General features: G+C 32.9%; 4 protein-coding genes across 6 annotated transcripts; 1 reads left to right on the top strand and 3 right to left on the bottom strand.

Moving 5' to 3' along the window:
• The first annotated feature begins 5,936 nt into the window (after positions 1-5,936).
• On the top strand, positions 5,937-9,056 carry LOC140890463 (BTB/POZ domain-containing protein SR1IP1-like). Its single transcript, XM_073298259.1, is given in 6 exon segments — positions 5,937-6,264; positions 6,266-6,319; positions 6,587-6,656; positions 6,951-7,568; positions 7,651-8,193; positions 8,358-9,056. Coding segments are annotated over 6 exon segments (1,851 nt in total). The 5' UTR covers positions 5,937-6,226; the 3' UTR covers positions 8,886-9,056.
• A 1,006-nt stretch (positions 9,057-10,062) lies between these two features.
• On the bottom strand, positions 10,063-10,883 carry LOC140893571 (uncharacterized). The gene is made up of 2 exons (XM_073302653.1): positions 10,653-10,883; positions 10,063-10,568 (listed from the first exon to the last, which is right to left on the bottom strand). The coding sequence occupies exons 1-2, from the start codon at positions 10,734-10,736 to the stop codon at positions 10,206-10,208; spliced, it is 447 nt and encodes a 148-aa protein (XP_073158754.1). The 5' UTR covers positions 10,737-10,883; the 3' UTR covers positions 10,063-10,205.
• Positions 10,884-13,084: 2,201 nt separating this feature from the next.
• LOC140891400 (uncharacterized) lies at positions 13,085-15,111 on the bottom strand. The gene is made up of 3 exons (XM_073299866.1): positions 14,948-15,111; positions 14,549-14,780; positions 13,085-14,458 (listed from the first exon to the last, which is right to left on the bottom strand). Exons 2-3 carry the CDS (start codon positions 14,553-14,555, stop codon positions 13,404-13,406), a joined length of 1,062 nt encoding a protein of 353 aa, XP_073155967.1. The 5' UTR covers positions 14,556-14,780; positions 14,948-15,111; the 3' UTR covers positions 13,085-13,403.
• A 2,386-nt stretch (positions 15,112-17,497) lies between these two features.
• On the bottom strand, positions 17,498-21,688 carry LOC140887412 (phototropic-responsive NPH3 family protein NPY4-like). Of its 3 annotated transcripts, none has more exons than XM_073294647.1 (5): positions 20,952-21,688; positions 20,248-20,557; positions 19,840-19,909; positions 18,575-19,750; positions 17,498-18,337 (listed from the first exon to the last, which is right to left on the bottom strand). In XM_073294647.1, exons 2-5 carry the CDS (start codon positions 20,307-20,309, stop codon positions 17,807-17,809), a joined length of 1,839 nt encoding a protein of 612 aa, XP_073150748.1. In that variant the 5' UTR covers positions 20,310-20,557; positions 20,952-21,688; the 3' UTR covers positions 17,498-17,806. The 3 variants fall into 3 exon arrangements, with proteins under 3 accessions (XP_073150748.1, XP_073150751.1, XP_073150750.1); XM_073294650.1 differs by having other exon boundaries at positions 21,305-21,688; XM_073294649.1 differs by lacking the exon at positions 20,952-21,688 and adding an exon at positions 20,649-20,945.
• Positions 21,689-25,141: the final 3,453 nt, after the last annotated feature.

The following is a 25,141-nucleotide window of genomic DNA, read 5'->3' as shown; positions in this document are numbered from 1 at the left end:
TATGTATTTCAGTTTGTATTTGTATTTTAATTGTCAACTAGTTGTATTCCTTTATGTATTCGAATTTTATATTTGTAGTCCAATTTATATTTATAGTTTAAATATTTGCATTTGCATTACAAAATACAATTATTTATAAAATAATTATTTAATAATTAATTAAATGTTAAAAATTAAATTAAATTAAATTAATAATAATTATTTATTGATTACATTAAATGATTATATATTAATTTTTTTAATAATATTTAGTTATTATAATAATACCAAAAATATTTAAATAATATTTTGGCCCGCGCCAAATTTGGTGCGAAGGTGTGTGTGTGTGTGTGTGTGGGGGGGGGCATCATTTAGCGCCCCCATTGGAGCTCCTTTGCTGCGCTAAAATGGTGCGCAGCGTTGGAGCTGCTCTAACATGTTAGCTATTAATCTATTATATAGATCTATGTTATATATGAATATATTTCTCTTAAGTTTTTGACTATTTTATCTATAGTAAATATTATACTACACGTATCATGAATGATGAATTTATACTTATGATATGTGTCGATTGATTTATATTTATAACGAAAAATAATATTCATAACGTAAAATTGACTCATGAAACTCTTTCGTATAGATTTTTGTGCTCCATATATTATTTTATTCATATTTGAAATCGCGGTTTGAATTAAATTGAGCACAAATATATTATCGAACATGTTGAAGTTCGTTTTGCGACATAAGGGAATAAATACAAAATATATCTCTAAAGTTTTCGAATTTTCTCAAAAATATACTAACATGCATTTTATTCGTTCTCAATTATGTTCCTCTTTTAAGAAAAAAATTTCACTGATATGTCCTCCAAACTAAAAATTTCACATACTACCCTTATATTAATATTTTGTATTAATATTTGTAATATTTTTCTTTCTACGTTTTTATTAAGTTTCTGTAATTTCATGTATTTCAAAAACAAGGCTACGATAAGTAGCTAAACAAGTTATATTCTCATCTTCAAAGGAGGTTAATTTATGTAATAATATGTTGGCTGAATAAAATTCTGAGGTTCTTCCCTTTCGTGTTGTCTTATTCAAAAATTAAAATTTTTACTATACGTCTTAAGGTATGAAACGAAATAAGGTTGTACTAAGTACTGCTGAAGGAATCTGCGTCTGGAACCATCAGTTGCGATCGTGTGATTCGGTTGTGAGGAACAACCGATAAAACCCGATGGACATAATCCGGCAACATTTTGGTCAAAGAGATAATTTGTTTTAATTTATTTACGGAAGCATGATGTGATTAAGCTTTTAAATATTAAAATGAGAAATGAATGGCATAATAGGTATTATTTATTTTTAAGGACATATTCGAAAAACTATTTAATGAATCAGAGATATTTTTTTAACATAAAAAATAAAAGGAATATAAACAGAAAATGAGAAAAATAAAAGGATGTATTTAGGAATTATCCCGACATAAACAAAGTACGACAATCAAAAGAAGTTAAAATCTCACTCAATTTATTAAGTTAAAATCTCACTCAATTTATTGTATCTCCAGCCTATTTATTTTTATTTTTATAAAACGCATGAAAAATCTATGCAATTAAATAAAAAATTTGCAATGCGATGGACCCGTGAAACAATGATATGTCAGTGTATGCATTGAATTTATTTCCTCTAATCAATGCTCAATCAACATGGGATGAATCAAAAATTGTATGAAATGGCTGTCTTTACATAATTTTGAAAACAGTTAAATGCTAATTGCCAATTTTATTTTTTTTAAAAAAACACTTTCCTTATGTCTCACATTTTCGACCAATCACACAATTTGCTACCAAATTTCTTCAACTTAATTGTTGTTATATTATTTAAATTTGTTTGGTAAACATATCAATTACCAAGGACAATCCACGAGTGCATTGAAAATTGATATTTTTGGTTGGCTATATTTTTATTATATATTTTGGTTTAAGAAAATTAAAAAAATGTGGTTGAAATACTTTTGAACGATTGTGAAAAGATGTATGATTATTTGATGAAGATGATGAAGATATTCGAAAATATTATTTTGAATATATGCGAAGATATGACATTTGAAAAGATTTGATAATATAAGAAGATGTTATTTTGAATATACGAAAAATATTATATTTGGGAATATTTGTTCTATCTCGGATAGACCTTTATATATAAGTTCTCGATGATTTTGAAAATTGTCGAGAGTGGCCATTAGGACCAAGGAGCCGAACTTTCGTTGTCAAAATTTTAAGAGCGTATTTTGATTGATGGCCGTTTCTTGTTGCTTTTTTTATTGGTGATCGTGCATAAGGCATATATTGTGACCATACTGAGAGACCACACTATGGTTCTCTCGGGAGGGAGTGTATTGATTCATTCATCGGGAGATGAAAGTGGGTTTTTGGGATAGAACGGTTCAAGCATCGAACAGAGTTCGACAAAGCGGATTTAAAAGACGAATGATGCTCGCTTAGTAGTTTACTGAACGTGCTTGTCATAATGGCGTTTTTTTTATGTGGGTTGATTCCTTATGATTGTAATATTCTTGAGGTTTTATTGTATTTGATTGATGGCTGGGCGTGACGCATATATATATAGATGAATAGATAAGAAGAAAAAGAAAAGAAAAGGCACGTCATTGGCTAATATTAACATATTTGTTGGTTGAAAATTTTACCAAGAATTCAAGTATTTTACAATAAAAAGTTATTTTCTACTATAAATTTATTATATTTTTTAATTGAAATTAAGTATAATGAAAACAAATATTTATTCGTCACACACATCGTGTGTGAAAATATGTTAATATTTAATATGTAAGAGGATCATAATGTGGTCTTTTGGTATGGTCATAAATTTTTTTTCAAAAAAACAATAAAAATTAAAAATAAAACCAAACTTAACCGCAACATTCATTTGCCACAACTTTCGTTCTCAATTAGCTTGCAAAAAAACGTGGAAAGAGGCACTAACCGCCATAGTTATACCATGACCACCTTTCCTCTATTTCAATTTTCATATTTTCGCACTTCGAATAAAAATTAAAACTACTCAGTCACCTTAACATAACAACCACGTTATGGCCAAATGTCAACTAAATCATATCAAAATTCATTGCACATTAAAAATATATAATATTCATTCATTATGTTATACACATATTGCGTGTGCGTGATTGCTAGTCTTTAAAGTTGAAGAACATGACATTGAGAAAGCATTTGATTTGATTAAATAGTTAAATAATGAATTTTAAATGACACATATTTTATTTATAATTGAAATCAATTGAAAACCCTCAACTTGATATCGATGTATACCAATCAAGGAATTGGAGGGTAGAAATAACTATTCTATTTATATATATATATAAAGTTTTGCTATGATGTTCATCTATCGTACCTTCTATGATGTGGCACTCAACTATTGGATGTGTTGAATTGTGCATACAATAGTTGAGTGTTACATCATGGTGGGCAGCATTACAAAAACTATATATATATATAATTTTGATTCCCTGCACCTTAGGGTATAGGATTTTCGTGAGCGACTATTAAAACCCGGATTTAGGATTTTCGTTAGTTGATGGATTTTAGTGATCGCTCACGAAAATCCTACACCCTGTGATATATGTAATCAAAATAATATATACTAGTAAATTTATGCACACGATGCGTGTATATAATTAAATTTTTGTTGTGTATAACAAACTTTTATATGAAATAATAAGAATCGAGTAATTTTATGTTTAATGTTATGTTTTTTTTATTAATTTTTTATTATTTATTTTATTTAAAAAGAATTATGGTAGTTATTTAAAAAGAATTGTGATAGTTATGGATAAGGGTATTTTAAAGACAAAAAATGGTATGACATAACCTATCAAAAGTAGTTACTATATAGACCTCAAATTTTAATATGATAGAAGAGATAGAAGATATATAGAAGATATATATATATCATTGCTATTTTATAATAGTTGAGGGTATTAAAAAAACTGTTTTTTGGCATGGAATGAACACACCAAAATTTCTTTTTCATTTTGCCCTTATTTTATGTGAATTTATACAAAACTTTTACACTAAAAAAAACTCTATCACCGTAAAAAAAATATTTATGTACATATATATATATATTTACTATTTTATTAAGTGTGCATAGCTTATTCTAACTGTTTTTGGTATCATGGTCTGTTTTTTTCAATTTTTTCCTTTTGTACCTTCACACTCTCTCTCCAACTCATTTATCCCATATTTTCTCTCAACTGCTCGCATCATCTATTCTTTTATCATATCTCTTTCTATCAATTAAAAGGGTTAATTGCATCCACACCCCATGTAAAAAGTCTAAAAGGCATAAAACACCCTGTGTAAAATTAATAGCATGTTAGACCCTATATTTTAAAAAAATTAGCATAAAAACCCCTATAAGAAGGTATAAATGCGCCCGAGTTTGTATAACATAGGGGTGAAATGTGCTACATTTTAAAAAATTGAGGGATGCATTAGCCTGTTAATATTTCTTAGGAGGTTTTATGATTTTTAGAATTTTCACAGGGGAGATTAATGCAATTAGCCCCAATTAAAACTGAATTTCATTCATGACTAATTTTTTTATATTTGAAAAAAAAAACCAATCACTTTAAAATTAACAAATTATTCAATATACAATACATTATATTTATATATAATATTTTACACACACAACACGTGTGTTCCATCGTTAGTATAATATATATATATATATAAATGCGTATGATATTTCATGAGCATAACAACATACCACCACCCAGTGCATCCGTGCAATTTTCTTCCCCCCACATTGTTTGTCCTGCATTGGACTATAACCCACTGACAGCCTTTTTGTTTCAATTTGGTTTTTATTATTACTTTTATTTTGCATGTCATTTATTGGGTTTCTAACAATTTAATTCCTTCCTTTTTTTTTTTCTTCCTCAAAATTACTCGTAAAAAATCAAAGATGTCTTTAAAATTGTTACGAAAGGAGAAAGTCTTCAAGGATAATGCGTGGGTACCCAAATTATCATCTGGACCACATGTAGTGCAAATGCAAAACATGATAAATTTTCAAAAAAGTATAGGGACACATTCATACAAATGATTATATTTGAAATTTATGTTTTTTTTTTCATTTTACCAATACAATATTTATATTTTTTACTTTTTATTTTCATATTTCTTAATTTCTTGTCGTTGTTTTTAAATAAAAAATTATTATTATTCTAAAAAAAACTTTTAAAATAGTCATCTATAAATTTCGATACCATGAAGAAGATAATAGTTGATCGTATTCATCAATTATTGTATATATATACATTTACATATTTGACGAATTTTATGATGGGTTTTTATTAACGTAAACAAGTAAATTGACTTAAAAGGATTCGGGGTACGCTTTATTATTTGCTTTGTGGATAAAAAACTTTAATGTACTAATTTCAAAAAAATAGTTTAAAACTTAAACAAATGTTTCTTTCTATGTTATATAGAATGATAGATTTATAATTGTGGGAACTTATATTATCAGATTTTGTGATTTTACGTAAATTTTTATGATCTAATTCATGATATATATTATATTCCTCGTAATTCATACTCCAATCGATCAGTGTACATAATTCATATACTAGCGAATTAGCGATCGATATTTCAAGAAAAATCCAAACACTACGCACTCTTCCTCATCCACACGTTATAAACAAAATCTTAGCATATCTATTATAGCTTTGTTCCAAAAAAAAGAAAAAAAGACACATATCTATTAGCCCTTCATTTGCCTACATATTATCCAATATACTACTACTAGTTTTAAACATATTTAACTACATACAACATTATCCATTTCAACGTGTTCATACTTAATAATATCTGAGAAATAAACGATAAATAGTTTGAGGAGATGTGCCAACAATTCGATCATATTCGCGAGTTTTTCTAAAATTAACTCAAATATTATATAATTTGTCTTTAAAAAAAAATAAAATTCAAGTATAACATTCAAATTGACGAAGGGCTAAGATGGGAATTCGTCATATTATGTGTTGAAACAGCTGACTAATGGAGTGAGATGGATACCAAGTATAGCCAGACTGCAAAATATGATTGAAATAAACTTGTTCCATGAAAATCTGTACTACTTTTGCTTCTTCATTAATGATTTTTTAGCCCTTTACATAGTTTTTGTAGTACACTTCAATGGTGGATCTTGACCAGGAGCAGAACACATATAACGATTATGTCTGCTAAGAAAAAGGATCTTTCTACTGCAATGGAGAGGACCACCGAATGGTTTGCTTTCCTCTTTTATTATTTTCGTTGCCTTGTTATTTTGGGTCTCATCTAGATTACGTACCTTCTGAAACAACACAAAACTTTATGAGTTTTGAATAAGATGTGTAAAATTTGAATCTTGGGTCATTTCCCGGAATTGTTCTTGATGCTAGAATTTGGTTGGCATGCATTTCAAGAACACGAATGTTTTTGTTGTGATTTGTGTGTGAATGTAAATGGGAAATGTTTTAATGATTTTGGACTCTGAGTTTTGATATTTAACAGGATCTTTTCCCAAGAAGTTCCCAGCGATTTAACTGTGACTGCTGGAGGAACTTCCTTTTCTTTGCATAAGGTACAGTTTAAATTTTATGTTCTTTTCATAGCATAGTTTCATTATATTGTTGTGATGATTTGAAGGAATTAGATATGGAACGAGAAGGAAAAATGGTTCGTCTCCAAATTAAAATTTTGGTTCTGTCCCGGAAGTTAAATGATTCCGACTTTTGATTGATTTCTACCAATTGATGGGGAATTTTGTTATCTAATAAGTTATTGGTTATGGAACTGAAAGGAGAAAGAAAAAATGAGTGTTCATTTTGTTTACAAATTTCAAATACATGTGTAATTTTTTGGATCAAAATCCCAGTTTCCTTTGGTCTCAAAATGTGGATACATGAGGCAAAAACTCTCAGAATCGGACGACACCGAGCATTCCACAGTCGAAATCCCCGACATTCCTGGCGGTGGAGAAGCATTCGAACTAGTGGCAAAGTTCTGCTACGGAATAAACTTCGAAATCACCACAGAGAACATAGCCATGCTTAGATGTGCAGCCGAGTACCTTCAAATGACAGAGGAACACTCGGTGGGAAATTTGATCAGCCGAACCGAATCTTACATAAACGAAGTGTCTTTAAAGAGCCTCTCAGGCGCGATACACATTCTACATTCTTCTGAAAACCTTCTTCCCATAGCAGAAAAGGTACGCCTTGTGAGCAGAAGCATTGATACAATTTCGACAGTGGCGTGCAAGGACAGCCAGTTCTGTGCACCGATCAGGCCGGATAGTGGCACGAATGACTTGATTCCCTCGACGACTGGACATAGCTCAAAACCTGTTGTCGACTGGTGGGCAGAAGATTTGGCGGTGTTGCGAATTGATATGTTCCAAAGGGTCCTCATTGCTATGATGGCGAGGGGATTCAAGCAACACGCCCTTGCACCGATACTAATGCTATATGCACAGAAGTCTCTTCGAGGTTTGGTGAGGTCTTACCCCATAAAAATTTGAGTTATTGATTACACGAAACTGCGAATATGACATGGTTTTTGTTTCGTGGTTCCAGGAGATATTTGGGAAGGGTAGGAAGAAGATCCACCCAAAACAAGAACATGAGAAAAGGGTGGTTTTAGAAACAATAGTCAGCCTTCTTCCCAGAGGAAAAAACGTGATGTCAGTTAGCTTCTTGTCGATGCTTCTTCGCGCTTCAATATGTTTAGAAACAACAGTTTCTTGCCGGCTTGATTTGGAGAAGAGAATGGCCTCTCAACTGGCACAGGCCGTGCTAGATGATCTGTTGATCCCATCTTATTTGTTGACAGGCGATACGTTGTTCGATGTTGAGACCGTGCAACGGATCACAACTTACTTTTTTGAGTTTGAAAGAGAGGTGAAAAAAATGGGATACAATGCGGATGAAGATACTAGTCCCCGCCCTTCTGCAAACGAGAAGGAACGCGTAACGCGACTGATAGAGGCCTACCTCTCTGAAGTCGCTTCTGATCGAAATTTATCAGTTTCGAAATTTGTTACTCTTGCAGAACTTATCCCTGAACAATCCAGGATATCAGAAGATGGTATGTACCGGGCCATCGACATTTTCTTGAAGGTCAGTATATTCTTTTGTCACAGGTTAATTATAAGTTACATTAACCATTTCAAATGCAGCAGCTACAGCCTACAAAGTACAAACAACCAGTGCATGTATGAAATCTATAGGCAGCAAAGTTTGAACAATAGATTCTTGCATGATTTTTCTTTATGTACGTTTAGGCTCATCCTGGCTTAAGTGACATGGAGAAAAAGAAAGTATGCAGCATAATGGACTGCCAAAAACTATCCCGCGAGGCATGTGCTCACGCAGCGCAAAACGACAGGCTCCCGGTTCAGACCGTCGTCCAAGTTCTTTACCACCAGCAACAACGGTTAAGGGAAGCGACGGATGGTAGCCAAAGTACTGAATCCCCAGCCCTTCCACCAACTCAGAATCCCTCCACTATCGACATTCACCCCGTACAAGACGAGGCCTCGTCTCTACGCCAGCAAAATCAGGACTTAAAACAGGAGCTGGTGAAGATGAAAATGAGATTAGAGGAAATTGAAAGAAGTTCAGATAGTAATACTACGCCAGCTGTTGCTAGTCCCATGGCGATCAGCCGAGCCGCGACGGGTGAGAAGAAACCGTCGTTCATGGGCTCTGTTTCCAGAAAACTTGGTAGGTTCATTCGTTTTGATGGGATCATACCGAGTTCCAGAGGTAGAAATCGACCTGGTAAAGATAGGAGACACTCCATATCATGACACACAGATCATTTGTTCCATGCATGAAACTCGATCACTTTTTGTGCCCGTGTGGTGTATCTATAGCAATGAATCTGCATTTGAACACGAGATTTTATTTCTATACATAAGTCTCTCAACACAATACTCTCCTATTTCATCATTTGATCTTGTTAAATGCATATATATATGTATATCTTTATCTATATATGTGTAAATTTGTTCTGTAAAAAATTTCTTTTTATCTTTATATATACATTTGAATTTTAAAATGTCATATTTCACCCATAACAAAAGCAATTCTTTGAAAACAAAAAAAAAGTGCATGCAAGCATCACATGACAAGGGCGCACATGCCAATTAATGTTGGATACATCATTAATAATATTCTTGATGTATCTCTTAACTATAATATATATAATATTAAAAAAGTTTAGTAAATTAAAGGCGGGCAATAGCCACCACAGTCCACACCCCATATCGATTAATTCACCGTACCAATAATATTCGATATTATATCAGCACTTCAATAATATTCGTGTCAATGTCCTAAACAATGACGATTAAAACCGATAATTCTAATTAAATTAGGTGGGATTCCTTAATTTCGTAATTTAGGCAAAAGTTAGTTTATCATGAAACGGAATCTCGTGTCCATTTGGTGGCAGACACATCAAAACAGTTCAAATGGACGTTGTTTGTTTCATTATGCAAATGCTTGTTTCTTTATCATTTTTTAGGAACTATACAATGAATCCTGTGGAGTTTCAAAGATATTTTAGATTTAACTATTACTATTATTATTATTTTGGTTGATTTTGTCTGCTTCTTACGTCAATCATTGTTGGGTTAAGTTAATGAAATCCAAATCACGCATTGTCCTTTTCTGCATGTGAGTCATGCTGGGACACTGCTGGCTGCTTGGGATTCCCCCCACATATATTTTATAATTAAACCAGGCCTACACAATCTCGTCCAAGCAACTGATCAATATGTATATCCTAAGCATGCGTGAGATTATGCATAAAATAATCGAACATTAGTTTGGAACGAAGTTTCGAGTTTGTATAAATTCCGATGTTAATTAGACCAAACGACTTTTGCAAATCACGGCAATGTTGTATGCAATAGATATGGATTGTATGATTGCATAAAAACCAGTGTAGGAATTTGACCAGAAGTTAAAAAAAGCAGCGACCTTTGATCACATCAGTGGATAACATTAATAAACACAACGTATTCATAAAAATTATCAAAAGCTGAGAAGCGCTTCCTAGAACTCTATCAAATACTAACTAAAAGCATCGAGATATCTTGTGGATTTTATTGCATTCCCCATGTTCATGAAGTCATATTCAAGCTTAAAACCTGGAAAACCCAATGGGAATTATCCAATTCTTGACTCTGAAACTTGCCTTCCTTTGTTGATGTGGATCTCTTCATACAGCTAGTTGAAGAAAAACCCGACAAATCGGTACCTGGCTCAGCTGCTTTAATATTCTTCTGGCAATAGCTTCTCGGGCCTAAAGTTAGCTCAAGATCACTACTTTGATCATCTTCAACTCCGCTATATTCTCCGGCGATATTCTCCGGCTCAACAAATTCCAGGGCCCTGGAATGATCATTCGGCCGGCTGGGATGCGATGTAGCAAGATCTTTCATCAGTATCTTCTGCGTTCGATACAGACGATGAAGTTCATTCACCTTAATAGGGGGCAAGAAAAAGAGAATCAGTTTCGGGATTCAGATATTCAAGAATTGTGGGGAGGAAAATATAATAATTTATACCTGATCCCGAAATGTTTGCTCATGCCTCAACATTGCCTTTCTCATGCACTCCTTGTCATATGGATTTAGAAGCAGCTTCTCCATTTTAAACTGAGAATTATCTATCAGCTGCTAATTATTTGTGGCTAAATCAAGGTCTTATGTTTTGGAAACATGTAAGGAATATGCATGTTCCTATGTTTGTACAATTGGGATTAACTCTACATTTGACAGAAAGAAAAGTACACAAGAAATCCAGAACAATAATTAAAGACAAGCGTTAACGTGGGGGCCGGGGCGGTGTATCTATTATATATTCACGCCATCCTGATCCTTGTTAATTATTATATATTTTTATAATCGACATAAATTTCTTTATTTAATACTTTTATTAAAAAAACGCACAACGAATGAATTCCATGTCAATATAATAGGAGTAGTGATATTGATTATATCCTAAAAAAAAAAACTCACGATCGATAGAAATAAATGAACAATAATTTTATGTTTTAGTATTTATTGGAAATACTCTTAAAAAAACGCACAACGAATGAATTCCATGTCAATATAATAATGATATTGATTATATCCAAAAAAAAAAAAAAAACTCACGATCGATAGAAATAAATGAACAATAATTTTATGTTTTAGTATTTATTGTAACATGTGGATTGCAAATTAATAGGGAAAACAATGTTTCAAAAATTAAATACTTTTTCGAGTTTCGAAAAACATGTTGCATTAAATTCTTTTTAGATGCTGGCTTGAACATCTCGTGGTGTCCTAAAGCAAACATAAATATTTTATGTTATAAATATAGAAGATGATAGGTTAAAATGATAATAATAAATTTAATATGAAAGTAATGGTCGGTATATTATTATTATTGTTGTTGTTATTATTATTATTATTATATAGACACACACAAGATCATCAGGGGTCCGATGATGAAGGTACAATGAATCAGTTTAGCATATGCATGATTCTTTTTTTAGAACGGCGCATTATGCACTCCGGCCAACTATTTTTTTAAAAAACAATAAATTAATTAAATGGGGTTTATTCATCTTTTGATCCATTGTGGAGATTTAATGTTTTTTTTATTTAAGTTTTACCCATATAATTAATTGAAATTTTAAATGTCCATGTGAGTGGTATGGGTTTAAAGATTAAATTATTTTCCTTGTTAATTGATCCCCCACAATCTAGACATATTCATAATTTTTGTGCACCGAGTACTTTTCAATCGTGTCTATTTTATAATTATATAATAAAACAAAATATAAAATACATCAATAAATATTGTTCGCTTGCAACCTCTCATTAATGAATAATGTAGGCCAAATTAAATTGCTAGCTAGGTCAACTCAAAACTTAATATATAAAATGAAAATTTTCATTATAACTTATTCTTTTTATATGTAAACGCAGGCTTTCGACCAAGTATCACAAAACCTATATAGACATCATTTTGATCATGCTGATTTGGTTTAGATCCAAAATTTTTGAATGAACAAAATATATATTCTTAAAAAATAAGAAATAAATTCAATAACTTCTAAAATACAAACCCCCCCGTCAAGTATGTTTTTATCTTATATTTTACACCCTTAGATTTGTATTTACTTACATTTTGGGATTAAATGTAAGAAAAATATAAAAGCTGAGGGCGGGTGTATTAGAAGTTAATTAATAGATTTATTTGTTATTTTTCACGAACATCAAGATAGAGATATATTAACATTTAAATTAATTGGTTTTTTTTTGGTTAATATATGATAAATCTCATTGGGGATGGATGTAATAATAATAACAAACTGTAATAATAATAATAATAATAATAATAATAATAATAATAATAATAAACCAGAAGAATTTGAAACTAGGGACGTGTGCCAATGCCAATATTTGATCCGTTAATCCATTTAACACTGCAAAAGAAGCAACAATCTTACCCATGTGATCTTAGCATATAAAAAGTTGAAGATTGAAGGGAACCCTGTAACTCGTGCAGTGCAGAAGTAAGTAATTTTGCATATAAAACTAGAACTATGAAAAGCAGTATCAAGTACTGCAAAACTTTATGGTGAAAAAGAGTGCTACGTAATTTTCACAATATGGGTGACAAAATCGTAATTTTCACAATATGGGTGACAAAATCGTATTTTTCCCATCTGTGTTATACGCTAAATATACTTCAACAGGAAGCTTAACAGGGAGAACCGATCACTCCCGGTGCCCCTAATCCACCACTAGCCAGCAGTTGACCATAAAGTTTTAACAAGACATTATCAACAAACATGTATACTACCGCAGCCCCAACCCACCATTTCATGCATTACCTAGTCTGGAATATCGAGGTATCCAGGAACAACAGACAAACAAAACGAAATTTCCATCTCAATATCAAATGATAACCACATACCAAGCGCGTGGAAAAAAACAAGTCAGAATACTTATCAACAGATTAAACTTTCATTGACATGAGCAAAGTGTTACATTAGCTGAAGAAGACCCTTGACTATATGTAATGGAAACAATTTTACACGTGTTCTCCCTATCCCTTTGCCTTTATATTTTATGAGGTAAGAAATACGACTCCAGAAACAATCAGCCCGGTGGCATATATACAATCTAACCAACTTGATCCAAAATTTTCTGTAGCTTTAGACCAACTAAGATCACATGAATCGTGTCAATGACACTGTTAGCAGAGCCTCTAGAACCACAGTAAAAAATCAACATATAAAAACTAACACAGTATCCACCCGTTTAATCTTCTGAAGCATGCAATGAAATCTTCTCGAGCAGTAATGGCCAGTCTTCTCCAAGACTCCGAGGATTTGATTGCATTGCAACTTGAAAGTCTGCTGTTGACAAAGTAAACAATCTGTTAGACTTCTGTACATGTGTCATTGGGCTCATCCCATTCTTAGTTTGATGCTGAACTTTGTCAGGGAGCTTGTATTCGGATCTTGAGGCGGCTAAGTCGAGGCAAGGTTTGAGTAATCTCTTTATAAATGCATCCATCCCATTGTTCAATAAATTGACACAATCTGTGGATATATTCAATCCCTCCATTCTCACCTTCTGTTCCAGCCTCTTCCTTAAGGAACTAAAGTCCGGAAGAGCACCATTGCTATAGCAAGTGTCAATTTCAACAAAAGGAGATGATCCGTGGTACAACACTTTTCTCGTTTCTTTTGTGTGAAGAGAAACTCCAAATGGAGCTCTAAGAGGGCTTTTTCTGTTAACTCCAGGACTTCCAAAATCCTGGTCGACCTCTTCACCGTCTTCCACGGAGGTAACTTCGACAGGGGGCTTACTACCTAGAGATAAAAGCTCGGTAGCACTCTGCTGTTCTTGAACCTTCGGCATTGAATCTTCACATGCCACATTATTGGTCTTCCCATGAGGCCCGAGTAAGCTTGGTCTATCCTTGGGCTTACGATCTCGAAGAGTGGGAGTTCTTCCCTTTCTAGGAGACTGAGGGAACACATCTCTGCAAAGAGATTGAAGAATACTTCTTTGGTACCCATTTGGAACTTTCACATTCATTGAAGTATTCTCCCCCTTCCCATGCTTAGGAGGAGGATTCTTGGCAGCATAAGCGTTGCTGATGATTGCTCGAATAAGTCCATTATGAAGAGTGACATTTTCCCTCCCCAGCAATCCAATACAGAGCTTATCAAACTCTGATTTATTCAGCTTGAGACTCAGATACCTACTCAAAAGATTGAAATACATTTCAGCCTTTTGTCGACCAAGTCTCCTTTCAATATGAAGTTTTAGCTCAATGGTATCAATTCGAGGGCAATGCCGATCTCCTGGCATATTAATTGGCTCCAATACTCATATAACCATAAAAATGAAACACAATCAATCAAATCTATAAGATAAGGAAAATTCAGACCAACCCATCATCTTGATTCAGAAACCCTAATTCTTCTCTGTTTCCATCAAGCGTCAACCTCAGTGAGTATGGTCAACAGTTCTTGCCGATCAACATTCACTAGAATTCGGCAAAACGAACAAACCCGCACGCAAATCAAACTCCAAAAAAACTTCACTTCACTTCAATCACTCGCGAACACCCGTCAAAGACAATGTCTTGGCATCCAACTCAACCACACAATTCAGCGCGACACACTGAAAACGTCACAGACAACCAAAAAAGAGTCAAAATTTAATCAATCCCAGGTTGAAATTCCAATTACCGAAGTAAAACCATCTCCAGAAAACTCAATCAACGAAGAACAAAGAACCCATTAAAGCTAATCGAGCATTTTCATCTAAAGACGCAAAACGAAGCTCACCAGATTCAATCGAAGCACTAACTCGCGATTCTGAGATATCGAAAACCTCGCTCTTCTTCACAATTGTTGATAATTAAATACTGGGAAAATACAGGGCCAAGTGGTGATCGAGCTTCGAAGGTGGAATTAGAGAGAGAAAATAGGATTAGGGCATGTAAGCGTTGGCATTGGAAGCTTCTTCTCTCGAGTCATACCACGGTCAAAGGCACGTGTGCTTATTATCATGAGAGAGAAGCCACTTCTTCAGTTCATACTCTCTGGGCTTTTTTTTTTTTTTTTTAATATTTCATTAAGCAATTTGAAATAAGATTAACTGAGATTGAATTCTTGAAATTAACTATAAATTATAATTATATTATAGTTTACTAAATGTAGCTATGTATCAACTGAACTTATTGTAGCATAACGACATAGAAGCAAGAATTGTTCGGCAGACGGCGAGGATGATTTATTCGGGTTTAGTACATGTCATCCGCAGGGTAGGCTCGGTAGCTCATTGGAAGGTAGCGCCTTATTGAAGCAAGAATTGGTCGGTAGACGACAAGGATGATTTATTTGGGTTTAATACATGTTACCCGCAGGGTACTATCCTGCGAGTGACGTGGGAAATTTCGAACCTACCCATATGATAATACCCCATGGGTGGTGTGGAGTGCTACGATTGGTCTAAATAATGTGGGTCCCACATGATTTATGTGAGCCCCACATGATTGGACCAATCAATTACTTCCACACCACCCATGGGATAATACCCCGGGTAGGGTCGAAGTTACCGGTGACGTGGCGGATTATGATTGATTAAAATCAATGGGTCCCACATGAGATCCATTGATTTTATCCAATCATGATTCGCCACATCACCCGCAGGGTAGTACCCTGCGAGTGACATCGACCTTACCATTTATTCGTGTGTTGTGCTAATATGTTATATGTGTAAAATAGTGATTTATAAGCGAAGTGATAATATTAGTTTTAAAATTCCATTAAGCACTTGATTTTATGTCCGATTTAATATGAATCGATATCTGATTAATTTTGAGAAGGTAGTTAAAGAAAAAAGAGGCGAACATATCAGAAAAAATGAGGATAATTCAATAATTTGAATATACCTTAAAGAATATATGAGTTTAGTTTTGATGTGATTTGATATACTGAATTAAAATAGTATTTATAACCTCTAAACATAGAATGACTATAGATTTTGTCTTAACAAATTTGTTAATTAAAAAAACTATAATCACTTATTTTTATATAAGTTGCAAACATTACCTAAAACAGTTATTATAATGTGTGCAACTATTATATGATATTATATTATATGTATAAACATAGAGTAAAAGTGTAAAACTATAAATTTATATACATATATATATATATATATTATATTTCAAAATATTTAAAATCTTGGATATTGTATAAATTAAAATGAATTTTAAAGTATGTCGTTGAATAATTTTCCCTTTGCTCATCTGATATACGAGAAGTTTAATTTATTACTTTCTAGATCTCATTCTCATGCTGTCATACATATTATTAAATATTTATTAATAATATATATGATTAGATATGCCCTTTATCAATTAAGTAGCTTGAAATTTCCCTCGTGTTACGCATTAAAGGGGAAGGTTCAGTTCGGCTTTCAAAGTATTATGGGTATCGGGTAAAAATGTACTGTCCGAGGATTAAGTCAGCAGTTTCTTACCAACTTCCAAACAGGATAATTGCCGTTTGATAAAATCACGAAAGTGCGTGATGACGTGCCCCCCAAACAAAACATACCCAAATAATGTTAAAATTGTCTACATACACATATATCATTTAAGTTAAAATTGTCAACATAAAATCTAAAAAACAAAAACTAATAATAAAATTGGCTACATATATATTCATCTGATTAGAACTCAAGAACGGATTATAAAATTCAGAAGTTCGACCTTAAGTTTTTGGTTTCGATTCGAATTTTGAAATACGATTAGAATGATTTCGGTTCCTTATAAGAGATGAATTTAAATTTTAAAATAAGAGATGGCACTTATATGTTACAATCAAAGCTGAAATATTTCATGTATGAGACATTAATTTTAAAATAAAATTAAAACAATTAATTAATAAGGAGAGAATAAATGTCACATATGATAGATGTATAAAATTTTTGATGGAACTGAATAAAATATACATTAATAAATCTGTTTTTAAAAGTGATAAATAAACGTCCTCCTCCTATGGTTCGGTTCAAGGGAAGAAAAATACGTTATAAGGTATTTTATTTGAATAAAATACATGACATTGTAGTTTTTATCCTTCGTATTTAATTAAAGTGATATTCCCTTAAAAAAAATTAATGATAAAATGACATCGAACCAACAGTAAAAAAGTAGTGAAATTCATTCAGATGCTGCATGCAAGTTTCATTTTCACACTGCATTCAAAGGACAGCTAACAAACAAATTTCACTCTTTCAAAAATACTTTTATCACATTTGCTTTGTAAATGATTTGCTTCAAAGTTCAGACTCTGCTTTCAAGGCAAGGCCATGTCTTCATTTTTCAATTCATCAAACGGTTAGCATATATTTTCAGTTAAATATAAAACTATACATACACTAATTCATTCATGTTATTGCAACAACACTTCTGCATAAATCAACCTCAATCTATTACCGCAACGGATTATAAACAACGTAGAGAACCCTACAACTTAAATCAACACGCCTCTAACCAAATACCAAAACACCTAAGACACATACTTTCCATTAACACAAATCATCTCCATGCCTGTTTTCTGAGCTCTAATGATTTCGAACATCCTAATTAAGCCAACTCTACATGGCATTGTCTTAAGATATTGTTTTAAGACGAGCTAGGGATGTCTCCTACTTCTCGAAGAGGTTGATCTCCTCTCTTCGACGCTTGTGGATGCAAGGCTCTCTGATGTATCAGAGCTGCTGTTTTCGCCTTGTCTGTCTTTGTTCGCCCAGAGCCTCGAAAATATCCTCTTCACTTTCTTGGCAGCGAGTTTTTCTGCATCTGTACCGTTGCTTGACCCATTTTCACACCTGGTTCCTCCATTGTCTCTTAACTTTAGAACCCTGAGTTCCTTTGTCATCTGGTCACCATCCCAATCCTCGTCTGTGTTGGTTGTAGCAGATCTAGAGCTCCCATATGATCCGCCAGGGAGCAAAGTCCTACTAGAGCCTGGTAAATCGGGCGTGCTGCTTCCGCCAGAAGCTGCTGCGGCTCTGGCTTGCTCAAAGAAAAGAACCTGCACGACTACTCGAAGAGGAAGCCTCTCATTTTGCACAGCATGCGTGCATGCGTCAGCTGATAGTTTCTTGCAGTTCATTAACCGGCAAATTTTCTTTTTCTCGCTTTTGCTCAACCCCGGGTGTTCCTGTAACAAGATTTATCGATTAGTCGCCTAAATCAAACAGGAGGACCAAAAAAACAGATATGATTTATTGTGTAATTTCTAAAACTGCTAGTTTCCAAATCCCAAACAACTATTTAGCTCTCCCATCTCATCTCATCCCCTCGTCGAGTCTCACTCTCATCTGAATTCTTTGATTCGCCCCAGCAGGTAAGGAGAACTGAAAGAAACTGAGAGTACAAGAGGATTGTAGAAATAAACCTTCATGAATATGTCAATAGCCCTGTATATTCCGTCATGGGTTGATCTTGGAAAGCTCGAAATAATTTCAAAAAGATTGACAAATCTGGACAATGACAATGACAAATCTTTTGCAGCTTCGGCCAGATAGCCATCAACTAATCTAGCCACCTTCATCTTTGATGCATCTGAGTAGCATCCGGTACATGTCTCCGGGAATTCGTGATCACTGGTAAAGTGGCTCTGCGAGCTATGTTCTAGCATGATAAACTTTTCAACTAGCTCGTGTACTAAATTTATGTCGTATGGGATCGCCTCACCACTTGGAGAACAAACTAGAAAATCAGCAACTGATGCCTCCTCAAGTTGGCATGCAATTCTTTGCATCAGCTCGCGTCTTCCGGCTTCTCCACAATTTAGCTCTATAGACATGTGTAACAACTTGAGCAAAAAACTACAAGAGACTGAGTTTTTCTCCGAGGGCAGCAACCATATAATGGTATCAACCAAGTACCGGTACTTCATGGTATCACCTCCTTGGATAACACCCTTATCGAAACCTGGTACCCTCCTTAAAATGTATGCTTTCACTGATTCTCCGATCCCCGCAGCAGATATTCTTCCTTTAGCGTTAATAATAGCTACAACTCGCTTATACAAATCTATATGAAGCTCACAGAGGTCTTCCACCCACCAGTCTTTCGGCACGGTTTGCTGTTTTTTCACACCATTCCAATGTGGGCTGATTTCATTTTCGGACAGGAGTTTCTTACGATTAAAAGCATATGAAAAGTCAACTTTTGAAGGGTCGGTTGAAGCTTTATTAGCTACAGAATCTAAGCAGTGGTTTACAATTTTCAATTCCTCAGACCATGGAAGAAGAGATTTAGTTGTCTGAAGTACGATGATCGAGTCTTTCCAACTCCGGAAAATGCTGGAAGTCAGAAAAACATCGATCTTGTAAACAAGGTTCCCTTTTTCAACGATCTCGAACATCTCTAGATACTCTGCTGCACAGCGTGCTGATACGACATTATACGCGTTTAGTGTTACAACCATGCCATAACAAAACTTAGCACAGATTTCGAAAGCAGCAGGTCCGCCTGGGATACCGTGGACGTCAATTTCATCATTTGTTTCATCGCTCATAGTGGATACCAGCTTCTGAAGGTGAGAGCTCTTGGAAAGAAGAGGAAACTGTGGAAATAGAGAAGTGCAAATTTGAGATAAATACCAGAAAAGCACATGCATGGAGTATATTTTTTGTATGGGGATATAGATTATACCTTGTGGAGATAAAACTTGACATCTCCAACACTAATGACAATATCAGTAGCCAATTCTGTAGCCACATACCTGAAAAATAAATAATTCTGTCATATTCGGAACAAATTCATATATTTTCTCTTCCCATGTTATGTACTTTGGCATTCAGTATACAGAACTGATGAAAAACAACCAAAATCAAGCACAAGGCATTGACAAGCCCAGCTTGAAATTTCAAGGCTCCCAAGTTCCAATTGTCACAAGAAAAACAAGGAGAAATGATCGGCAAATATGAAATAATTCTTTAATTTGAATCTCAACTCGACAAAATAGCCAAACTTAACGATACTGAATAATTGGAAAAGCAAATAAGATACCTGATAAACAAGTTCCACTGTAAAACTAAGAGTTCAAGAAATTTGACTAACCTTATATTGTCCCCATCTGTCTGAAACTGATCAGGCTTGGATCCAAGCTTCATAAACTTCATATTAGCAGGCTAATTTCCTTTCACCTTAAGAACTTACACCTCAAAAATGAGGTTGAAAAACAAGAACAGGATAGCCCCAGACCAAACAAAAAGAAGGAATACTAAAATGCCACAACCTGGTATATCTCCGAAACTATATAATCTCTATACTGCGTCTTTTGATAATCTCAAGTTAATTTTTTCAAAGCCAAGGCCAAAAAACCACATTACTCGGCGAGATTTTCATCCAATAATGGAATAATGGACACCTGAAAAAGCCAAACATAGTCTCGGTATTAGTGTATGAACATCATCAAAATCGCAGCTTATTTGGAATTTACTGAAACATAAAGAACAGACCAGCACTAAAACCAACACATATGTTCTCTGATATTCCAGCGTTAAAAAGAAGCTAAATTTCCCAAACAATGAATGATAAAAGCAAACGACGTGATCATCAAAGTTGCAAGAAACGAGAACAAACATAAACAGCGGTAAATCAGATAACAATCCATTCGTTCAAGAAAGTAGAAACCTAGCGTAGAAAATGGAATAAAATCAGCAAGGTCACATCTTTATCATAGTTTCCATCAAGAAATACCATATTCTGACTAAAACCAGAAAACCCATATGCATTTAACCCCTGTATTCAACAGAACTCACCTCCATACAAAGATTGAATGCTCAATGAAGCAAAGAAAATGCTATACGAGCGAAGGAAAAGGAAAACCCACTGCCAAAAAACCAAAGGAAAAAGACATATGCGCTGTCTGTCTCGAAACTATGCCGGCCACCACCGCAACACCATGTTACACAAAAGGCCAAGCTAAGAATGTTCCCACAGTTTATATATATCACTTACGAATCAGCACCACCGCCCCCCAGGCTCGCTCTTTTTTTTTTTTCTCCCCTCGCTTTCACTTTTAATATCAAGGATCAAAATACCCATTTCCCAAGACACACACCATATTTATATACACACACAGAGCAAAGTGAAAAACACATTATAAAATTACAAAAATTAGCTGTCGCTTTTCTTCTCCTTTCTTTATTCGCATCTGTTACAGTAAAGTGAGGTGGCTTCTTTTTCGCCTATATCCAATCAGGACCCCTCAATCTTTTCAATTCATCCAAAGTATACAGTATTGGGCACGCTATGCTGACACTGTTGCCCCCTTCATTATATACAAAACTTTTTTCTCTTCTTTGGATTTTTATCGATTGTTCCATAGTGGGACTAGTATAATTTTTTGAGGAGGAAAACGACTAATCTTGTTGCTGCTTTTATCTCTCTCTCGAACTTTGATATACACTAATGGCGTACAACTCTATCGAGATTCTTTAGTGGAGAAATTTGATCCTTCTTTGTCGAAAAATCTATGTGCTCCCAAAGATTTTCAAGTATATTCATTCATTGGCTGTTGGAGGAAAATTTGATCCCATAGATTATAAAGATATTTTAATTATTTTTCTTCACACTTAAAGGCTAAGGCTTTGATTTAATTTAAGGTTTATGGACAAATTGTGACCATGTTCCTTTCCGCTAATGTCACATGCCCACCGCCGAATCCCCTCCGAATTCAGTAAAATATATAATAATTCATTTATTTTGATAACACACCAAAAAAGATTCAAGTATGAAATTCTCATGTAAAATAATACTAAGAATGACTTTGACAAACGCTAAAAATCTTTGGTATAAATTTATTAGGTAGGTTTGCTATGAGACGATATTATATTTATATATTTTTATGAAATAGATCGATTGATTCATTTTTTCGTTCGTCAAATCGAATTATACCAAATCTATTTTAGAATTGATTGAAAACAGGTCATAGATTTTTGTGAAACTTAATTTGAGACATCAAATTGTGTCGTCTAAAGATTCTCTAAAAGTCCAAGTCTTTCAACTGTTTAATTCACCTGGCTAATTCTTTATTTTCTACGAAAATAATTGGAGCCAGGAGATCTATGCAGGATTTCCACATAAAAATATTTTTTTTATTTCATTAATCGTTGGACTCGCAAGACATAAATTTGCGTCACAATCTTGCCAAAGATTCTGTTACCAATCAGCAAATTTTAATAATTTTTTTTATTATAAAAAGACGTACCTAGCTCCATCTAAAAATCTTAAAACGATGTCTGAATTGTCAAATTTTGACCCACAGCAAATAACCGGTGATGCACACGTATTCTAATATTGCATGTATACATTAATGACCATAATATAGTTAAATCAAGTGACACTATGAGCATAATATTCATAAGATTTTTTTAATGGATAATATAAGTAATACTTTTGGATAAAATATAATATTTTTTAATAAATAACTCATATAAAATATTCGTCTCAAAAAAATGACCTTTGAAACTCTCACTATCTCACATATGAGTTTTTGTCCTATATATTATCATATTGAAAATGTGTGACCTGGATTAGTAATGAAGTCCCCTTTAGTTTTCCAAAAAAGAAAAGGAAAAAGAAAAAAAGTATGTGACCTATTCTAATACGTAACAAGCGATATTAATACAATATACAAAAAATTATTAGTTCAAAATATTATCACAATAAATATCATATAATCCAACGTCGGTTGCTTTTTAATATATATATATATATATATATTCTATATTATAATGCATAAGGATGCTAGAGTAACCGTTTTTGGTCATTTTAATATTTGTACCAAATTACCCCTATCAACCTATAACTACCCACTTTCTCACATTCATCTCCATGTTATTTTTTTAACCACCTATTTTGTAATAATAAAAAATAAATCATGATAATATATATATATATATATATATATATATATCTCCCAATAATAGTTTTTTACATTTTTGAAAAGTGTATGATAATAATAATAATAATAATTATTATTATTATTATTATTTATTCTGTTAAAAGGCAACTGTACGTCAACTGATATATATTTGCTATATAATAATAGTATCAGATATTACTTAATTATTAGATTAAAAGACGTACTAATTAATATTAATATTTAATGGTCGGAGGGGGTGTCACTAATGATGATAGATTGTGTTGTAAAGCCTAATCTCAAGCGCTAATAATTTTTAGTCACATGCATTGACAAACACTGATCATAATAATTTTCTTTTTCCAAAGTTTTATTTAATTAATTCGGTTCAATGAATAATATGCATGTATTAGGTTCCTTGCTGCCCTTTAAATATTTATTTTAAGATTATAAAATATAATATTTTTTAAAAATAATTTGCTTGGCGGCGTTTGAATATATGCATATTTTTCTTGGGGGACTATTCGAATCAACGACAAGTATGAATGAATGTGGAATATCGTAATTCAAATAATATTTAGGATAAAGTTTAAAAACTTTAGTTTATAGAAGGGCGATAAAGAACAAAACACGTACTGTAGATTCTTAGTTATTATACTGATTAGATTAGATATTCGATGCACAATTCATTACAAGTGCAATATTCCAGAATTTGTATGTATTATAAAATATGTGGCAGTAATTGAGTTATTATACGATATTATATTATAAAAAATAAAAATGTAACATATTTAATTCAGACAAAAGATTTGAATGATGAAATGATCCGGATGCGGATTGTTTTGGGCCATAAATTGGCTCATTTGCTTAAAAGGCTCTCCGAATCATTGGTATTAGTTTTAATGCCTGGTTCATTGAGAAGGGCCTAAACATTTGGCCCAACCCAACCAGATTAATATTCACAACTGCTTTCCCAATATTTTGTATTTCATACTGACAGAGACTGATCGGCCCTAAACATTCTTATGATTTTGATATGATACGAAAGTCTCAAACTTAAGATGAAATTTTGTTTTCGAAAATAAATTAAAATAACCTTTTCCAAAAAATAAAAAATAAAAATCCTATTCAAACTTCTTGATTTCCTAAATAGTGGCAGCCATAATTTCTAGATTTACTGTCATTATGATCTCGAAATCAATAAGCTTCTCATACACACTTCACCTTTTGAAAAAGAAAAAAAAAATTCACACTTACGTTTAGACATCGTTCTAGATCTGTCGACTATATTATATTTAAAATAATTATCTGTGATATGTTCAATTGATCGTCTGAATTCAAAATAAAAATAATTGAGTTTCATCGTTAATCAGATAATCCATTGAATATGATGATGTACTAAAACATGTAGCATAAATTCAATCCATTATCCTATGTAAGCATCTAAAAATCTACATTTAGTTTTACATGTAAAATCCATGATTCTATCATTCTATGTGAAACCCAACATACATATAAGAATAATTATAGTCTATAGACGGGTTGGATGTATCATTAGCCTATTGCTCTAAAGTAAAGTCCCTTTTGCAAATTTTACATTTTATGCCTCATTAGTTTAATAAAAAAAAGTTCTTTATTTTTATTCATCTTTAACTTGTTAATTAATTTATTTATTACAGGCCGTATCACGAAGAATGCATGTTTTACAAGTACGATTGCCCGAATCTGTCATATGGAAGCAAAGGTTAAGATGCCTGACGTGCAAAATTTATAATGGAATTTTGCTTAAATAAAACCATAATGGACTATTGGAGTATTTTTTGGACCTCGATGAAACAATTTTTTTATTTATGAAATTTTTTCAATTTTTTTTTTTAAAAAATGACCTGCAAACATGTAGAAAATAAAAAAATTAAAAACTGAAAATGTTATATTTCAATTCATGGTCAAACAATGATCGTTTAGTTAAACAATTTCGCATTTTTTTTGTCTTATTTTCCACGCTATGAATAAATAAAAATCTACGCAATAATTTTACTTATAATACTAATAATATTTGTTTTTTTTCTTTCTTTGTTTGTTTCA

This window comes from Henckelia pumila, chromosome 3, assembly GCF_033568475.1.
Source record: "Henckelia pumila isolate YLH828 chromosome 3, ASM3356847v2, whole genome shotgun sequence".
Classification (NCBI taxonomy): Eukaryota; Viridiplantae; Streptophyta; class Magnoliopsida; order Lamiales; family Gesneriaceae; genus Henckelia; species Henckelia pumila.
Note: the sequence above shows the minus strand (reverse complement) of the source record. Positions and strands in the feature narration are given on the sequence as shown.